This window comes from Argentina anserina, chromosome 6 (genome assembly GCF_933775445.1).
Source record: "Argentina anserina chromosome 6, drPotAnse1.1, whole genome shotgun sequence".
NCBI lineage: Eukaryota > Viridiplantae > Streptophyta > Magnoliopsida > Rosales > Rosaceae > Argentina > Argentina anserina.
The window spans coordinates 15,449,718-15,457,421 of NC_065877.1; the positions used below are offsets into that span (position 1 = coordinate 15,449,718).

Genomic DNA, 7,704 nt, shown 5'->3' on the forward strand with positions numbered 1-7,704 from the left:
TTTGTCAACCAATAGTGTTGGTTCAGAGTATTATGAATTTCAACTTAAATAAATGAGTACAAAGACATTGGGATTCTCGCCCATAGACATGAGTTTGAGAAACTCAAATTTGCAAATTACAACCACGATGACAACGGATCCACAAGAAATGAGGGTCATATTGGTTTCGAATGAACGAAACTATTCAAATATGTAACCAGAATTAGAATGGGTGTGATGTATTCGGTGACAAAATAATAAATGTAAAACGGCGATTCTCATGATCGTACCAAAAAACAATGGTGTACTTAGACGATCACACAAAATCGATTTCTCCCTTTTAAATAACGTCACTCCCTCATGACCGTCACCCGAAAAACATCGATCAAGAGGGAAATCACTCCCCTCATTGATCTTATCAACGCTATAAGGGCCGGAAAAGAGATATGTAGAAAGCTAATAGCGCCCGATAATATATATATTTAAAACAAAAACTTTAAGAAAAACTTAATGTCTGGTCTGCCAAATAAACCGCATATAATTGAGATAGCCTTCAAATATTTCTTCATGTAGAAAAGTTGCTTGATGAATTCTTTTTTGATCTTTGTACGAATGGCATAAAAAGCTCTTGAGTAAAGTCAACGGTCCATCTTTGGCATGTATGTCATCATAATGGTATGGAAATTGACCATTTTTCGTATTACAAGCACGTGAAAACGTAGTTAGGAACTAAACATGCAAATAAACGATTAAATAAATATATAGGAAAATAAAATAAAATATGGAGGCTAGTGGGTTGGGCTGTTGATCCTGTAAAGTGGCTCAAATCCAAGTTGGATCAGATCCTAAAGAAACAAGTCGAACGAGTTGACAAAACGGGTCGAACAGACGCCGGGCCTTGGCGGTGATCTTGGAAGCCAGGGCAAAGGGGTGTTGGACGACGTCAGCTCTGGGTTTCTTTTCGATTGTCGTCGCCTGAAGGTAATGCATTTGGGCAGTGATCATTCAGGGTCAGATGGAAGGCTGACATCAGTGGGGCTGCGTAGGAGGGGCATCAAAGAAAAAGCGGGGTTGTGTCATGTAACAAGTCGGAGTTACGGCTGTGAAAGCTAGCAGATCGATCAGAGAAAATAGATGGGTGACAAAAGGAGGTTCCGTTTCTAATTATTATTTTTTTGACAACTAATTGTCAGTATCGAGGTAATTAGTTTTCTGACGATGCCAAGAAAAGGAAGCTGCTTGAGAAAAGAAGTTTAGAGTTAGGGTTTTATTGTTCTGGTGGTGGCCTCGTCGCTTAGACACTTTAGAATAATGTGCTTATAACATATTCGAGGAGAAATAAAATAAGAATAATAACAATGTAATAGAACATCACATCACTCTTTATTGATTGATAATGGAGCATATGATAGGCATTACATACGGACCAAAGAATTAGGGATTCATATCTATTACATTAAGACATAATCTACTTTAATAAGTAAACATACTTAATCTATCTGTAATATCCCGGAACATTAACTTTAATTTAAACATAGAGATGTCACAGATCCGCCCCTATTGTCAATGTAGAAAGTAATAATTGCTACTCTTATTTGGAATACAATTTAGAGTAAATAATGTTTTTCCTTTTCAAACTCATAGAGAGGGAGAGAGACATATTTTTCCTATTGGCATGTAAATAATTGCATGTCACACTCACTGTTACACAACCTATCATATTAACTGTCACACCCCCTGTCATACTACCTATCACACCCGCTGTCACACTATCTATCATACTGACTGTCACACCTGTTATCACACTACCTATCGCATTGGCTGTCACACTTGCTGGCACACCCACTGTCACACCCGCTGTCACACTACACACTAGCTATCACACACGCTGTCACACTAGCTATTACACCCGCTGTCACACTAACTATCACACCCATTGCCACACCCGATATCACACTGTTTTATGTGACTATGTTGTGACAAGATCAAGAAGAAGAAGAAGAAGAATGACTAGAAATAACGAACCTTTATTTACTGTTATGTGATATTGAACTTCTCAAATCAACTCATACGATCCGAATATTGACATTAATGTGATGTCACACCCCTAGCCACACTAGCTATCACACCCCCAGCCACACTACCTATCACACTACCTGTCACACTAGCTATCACACTACTTGTCACACTAACTTTCTGTTGTGACAGGTAGTGTGATAGCTAGTGTGACACACAATGCGATAGCTACTGTGATAGCAGCAACAATAAACTCATTCAACATCTTTTTCAGCGAGCATCAGCAGTAGAAGCAACATCATCGTCGCCTCTAGATAACTGAAGATGTACAAACAAAACAAAAACAAAAACAAAAAAAAACTGAATTTCTTATTTGGGTACCCAGAAAACTACTCTGGGAACCCAATCACCATCTTCACCGACGTAATCGCCATATCCTCTGACGTAGCCTAATCAAACCAACCACCATCGCCTCAATGCCTCAGCTCCTTCGCCTTCGTTTCCAGATTAGCGAATCTACACACCACCACCTACACAGTTGCGCATTGCCGACCGTTGGAGGTAAAATCTCCAAATGCGGGTCAAGACGAGCGAAGCGCAAAGGGAACCCTCGAAGTCCGTCAGAGATTGACGTCATTGAGGTTGTGTATGTCGGAGATCAATGGCCTGCAAACGAAGACGACGATCAATGTCTTGATAATAGAGAAGTTGCGGTCATCGATGACATGGGTTGACCAGAGGATCTGAAGTGATAGAGGAAGGCCCACGCGCCGAGGAGGGAAAGGAGAACGAGGAAGGTGAAGTCAGAGAATAGTCACCATCAGGGTGTGATGCGGTGTTAGTAATTCTCTCAAAACATTGGGGCAACGGTCTAACAGATTTAATTGCTCGACTTTTTTATAATTTTGAAATATTTCTTGATTTTTTTCATTCATGTGTTAAAATGGACTTTTTTTATTATAAGAAATTCAATTTAATATTACTTTGTATGGGTCCCCCTAAACATCAATATGATAGTTTAATATGATCTTGAATCTTAAATAGCTTCATTTTCCCATTAAAATTGTTGACCTTTCGCTAATTCATAGGAGATAATAAACATAAAAGGAATATCTATATTAGATTACCTCGACAAAATATTTTTCTTTATTTGAACTAGGACGATAATTGTATTTAAAAAAATAAAAAAGTACATACGATGGTGTAAACACACCTAGAGAAAGCAAAAACATAGGAAAGTGCACCAATACATTTGGAAAGAACGAATTAGCAAAATACACATACACATCTAGCATATTAAAGGGAAGCCTTGTGATAGGATGAACTTAGGTTGAAAGAGAGATTCGGCTCCGTAGAAGAACTCAAGCTTCATGACTTAGTCAAAATAGAGAAATTGATGAAAGAGAATATGTAATTCCCCATTCTCCCTCTATATTTATAGAATTTGGCAAAAATTTGCAAAACCAAATATTACTTACACTTTCTCCAATAACTCAAACTTAAATTACAACCAATAAAAATTTTGAATAATTTATTCAAAGCTAATAATATAAAAATAGAGTAATGTTATTAACACACCTTTTTTTGTTATCAACACACCATTTTCACATAAAATTCAATACCATGACATCATCTTCTTAAAAAATCATGTGAGAAATAGTGCGTTAATAGTAAAAAGACGTGTTAATAACATCACCCTAAAAATAGTAAATACTTTATAGTTATAATGATAAGAAAATATATATTTTATTATTGTAATAAATGCAAAAATTTACAAAATAAAGAAGTTGTTGAACTTAGAACATAATTTTTTTTAGAGATTTTAAAATTTATTTATCTATTTTAAAAAATAAAATAAAAACTGTTGGACATGTTCCATTCTCTGGTTACACACCCTAGGGTTATAACCGAAGAGAAGAACAAAGCCCATTTTGAAAGGTTTTTTTTGTTTGGAGGCAGTAAGTAAACTAGAAATCACGAGTAGCGACGAGTCATTTATAGATGATTGATCGTCTGTAAAAGGGTTATTTGTAAATTACAGGAGTACTTGGCAGTTCGCGCTTCTATGTTCCGAGCTGACTTCCCTTGCTCTTCTAAACTTGTACTATGTCTCGGTTTGGATCAGTATCAAACAGAATCCATGTCAGAGCCTTCTCTAAGTCAATTACAAAACAGCCACCACTTCCTTCTTCAATTCTTTCCGACAAGTACGCTTCTGTCTTGGACAGTTGCTCTGATGCTTTGTCACTTAAAAAACTCCACGCTCGTACTCTTGCTCTTGGCCTCACCAACCATACTTTTCTGGCCTCTAAACTTCTTACTTGCTATGCAAGATTGAATCTTTTGCCAGAATCTAGATGGGTTTTCAATACAATTGTCAATGCAAATCTGTATCTTTGGAACTCAATCCTTGTTGGGTATTACAGAGCTGGCCAATTCAACCAATTCCTGAGGCGGTACGTTCATTTGAAGCAATGCGGCATTGGGTTGGATAGTGCGGCCATTACTTTTGGTTGTAAGAGCTGCATTGAGTTGAATAATGTGGAATTGGGTAGAGGAATTCATGCAGATGCAGTCAAGTTTGGGTTGAGTGGAAATGGGTTTGTGGGTTCATCGTTTATTGGGTTCTACTGTGGATGTGGGGATGTGGGGGATGCTTATAAGGTGTTTGATGAAATTACTGACCCGGATGTTGTTGTGTATACTTCGATTATTACAGGGTTCGCTCACATTGGCGATTTTCGGGCTTATGGTGCTTTTGAGATCACTAGTCGAATGCAGAGACATGGTCTAAATCCTAATAAGGTCACCCTGGTGAGCTTACTTCAGGCCGCTTCACAGTTGGAGACACTCAAAGAAGGTCGTTCGGTCCATGGCTATGCTATTAGAAGAGGCATTGGTGGTTTTGATGAAGTATTTGAAACAAGTCTTATGGACATGTATAACAAGTGTGGGGCAGCTAAAATGGCGGCCTGCATTTTTGGCCTAATGAATTACAAGACAATTGGTCTATGGAATGTGATGATCACAGGTTATTTAAAATCACAGCAGTACTTGGAAGCTTACCGGCTTTTTTGTCAAGTTATGCAAGAAAAATATGTCCCGGATTTGATAACTTTTTCCAATGGGATTTTGTGTTGTGCTCACTTAAGTCATTTGCGTGAGGGAAAGAGTATCCATGGTCATTTGATTCGAGCTGGTGTTGAACTTGATCTAGTAGCAACCACTTCACTGGTTGATTTGTACTCCAAATGCCAGAAGTTGATCCCAGCCAGGGCATTATTTGATCGAATGGAGAAAAGGGATGCTATTTTTTACGATGTGATGATGGCTGGTTATCTGCACAATAATTTTGCTAATGAGGTTATGGACATCTTTCTGGAAATGGTTGGAGAGGGGATCAAACCAAATCTTGGTTCCATTTTGAGTGTACTTTCTGCAACTTCGGAACTAAAAAGCATTAGAAAAGGCAAGTGCATCCATGGGTATCTATACAGATATGGATTAGATATGAATGTTGAAATTGCCAATCAGACCATCTACATGTACTCAAAATGTGGTTGTATATCCTGCGCGAGGCAAATCTTCAACAAATTGAGATATAGAGACCTGATCTCATGGACTTCAATGATGATGGGTTATGTTCATCATGGACATGCTGATGAAGCTATTTTATTGTTCCGGTTAATGCAAAGGGAGCATATCGAAGATGATACAGTTGCACTGTTAACTTTGCTTCAGGCACTTTGTCAGCTTGGATGTTTGAATTTAGTGAAGGAAGTCCACTGTCACTTATATAGAGTTAAGGTAGACAGTGAGATACCTCTCACCAATTGTTTGATTACTACTTATTCTAAGTGTGGGAAGTTAAATATGGCTGCAAATATATTTGATCATGCAGTTATTCGGTGTCCTACATCATGGAATGCAATGATACTTGCATATGGGATGCATGGAAAATGTACGGAGGCCCTCATGGTATTTGAACAGATGAAAAGTGAGAATGTTGAGCCTGATGAGGTTACCTTTACATCAATACTAACTGCTTGTAGTCATTCTGGCATGGTAAATGAGGGGCTGCAAGTCTTCAAGTTGATGGTTGAGAAGTTTTCTATCATCCCCTGTGAAGAGCACTATGGTTGCATTGTAGATTTATTAAGCCGAGCAGGATTGCTTGAAGAAGCATATAATCTGGTTAAATCCCTGCCTTCAAGGTTTCATGGTTCTACACTAGCATCCTTGCTTGCTGCTTGTAAGTTACATGGATATACAGAGATGGGGGAGGATTTAGGAAGACGTCTCTTGGCTTTAGAACCCAAGAATTCTAGTGCTTTCGCTATGGTTTCAGGTTTATATGCAGAAGGTGGAAAGTGGGGTGAAGTAGTGAGAATAAGAGAAACAGGAAAAGGGAGAGGTTTAAAAGGAACTCCAGGGTATAGTCTGATACAAGTAGATTAAGGTGGAAAGTGCTGTAAAATAGTCAGAATAAGAGCCACAAAAAAGGGAGAGGTTTAAGAAGAACTCCAGAGTCTAATACAGGTAGACAAAGGTGTTTGAATTCTTTTTTCTGACTTCTATAACATCAAGTCCAATAGGATTTTTCACTTTGCTTTGGCAACATCGGATTCTATACTAATTCGGCAATTCCTTTATCTTATTCTTTGCAACAGGTGAAAACCCCTCGGATTCACTTGCTTATCTCCAGGCAAAAGGTATATAGGTATGAACAGACGATGTTGAATAATAATTTCTTATAATGGTTAGTAATTCTTATTTCCTCATGTTGTTTTTTCTTATTCAATTATGAAAGTGTAGAATTCGATAGGGGCCTGCATCTGAAAAAATTTTGAATCCAAAAATATTCTTGCCACAGAAGTGAATGGAATTTGCCTGACCAGGTATGCATATGCAGAAAGTTTTCCCTTTTCTGCGGAGAACATTTGCTTTCATAAGAAACTAATGTTAAGACTCTGTAGTTATATTTTTGAATTGATGAAGAGCACGGTTTTATATCAGTTTAGGCTAGTCTTAGCATGTCTGATATTTCCTCCTTAAATGACTGCCAGGGTGTTCAGCCTGTGTAGATAGTGGAGCGACTTTACGGTGACAAATCTGATTTAGGGCGAGGCAACATATATAACCAAATCCGTGAATCCATGAGAGTTAAGATGATATAGCCCTCATTCTGTTATGTTGAAGAGTGCCTAGTACATAAAAGTACTGTAAGTCCTTTACTTATGAACCAATTCGGTGATCTCAAAGAGCCAGAAACTGATTACAGATTGTTGATTCAGAAGATGTCTGAGTGTCCCTAGTAGCATTGAAATGTTTAAATTTCTCTGACTAGAGAGTTGAGATACCAAGTTTGATGTGGGCATACTGGCGATACCGAAAACATACTTTCAAGTGGGAATAGTGACAGTCGCAGGAACTACCTTGCGCACAATGATTCTGTTCACTCCTCAAGGTTGGCCTCTTCTCAATCTTCTGCCTGGTTGGTTTTTCATCGGTTCTGGAACCGCCGACCACTGGATGCAAATTTTCTTAAAAAGCAGTCGCACTTTTCGTGATTTTTTTTTTCTTCCGACATTTGCAATCATCGGAAAACGGCGGCGATATTTCTAATCTCCTTTTTATTCACAATTAAAATTGATCTGAATTTGGTATATACCGTTTCTAAGATAGAAAATCCTAGCAAATCCTTCGTTG

At 38.1% G+C, this 7,704-nt stretch overlaps 1 protein-coding gene across 2 annotated transcripts; it reads left to right on the plus strand.

Moving 5' to 3' along the window:
* The first annotated feature begins 4,101 nt into the window (after positions 1-4,101).
* LOC126798066 (pentatricopeptide repeat-containing protein At2g03380, mitochondrial-like) lies at positions 4,102-7,541 on the plus strand. 2 transcript variants are annotated; one of them, XM_050524895.1, is made up of 3 exons: positions 4,102-6,534; positions 6,666-6,715; positions 7,062-7,541. In XM_050524895.1, exon 1 carries the CDS (start codon positions 4,102-4,104, stop codon positions 6,451-6,453), a length of 2,352 nt encoding a protein of 783 aa, XP_050380852.1. In that variant the 3' UTR covers positions 6,454-6,534; positions 6,666-6,715; positions 7,062-7,541. The 2 variants fall into 2 exon arrangements, 1 of the variants encoding a protein (XP_050380852.1); XR_007672488.1 differs by lacking the exons at positions 4,102-6,534; positions 6,666-6,715 and adding an exon at positions 6,805-6,893.
* Positions 7,542-7,704: the final 163 nt, after the last annotated feature.

Bases quoted from the DNA above. Each gene is read 5' to 3' on its own strand.
- LOC126798066 (XM_050524895.1), top strand. From the start codon at position 4,102: ATGTCTCGGTTTGGATCAGTATCAAACAGAATCCATGTCAGAGCCTTC.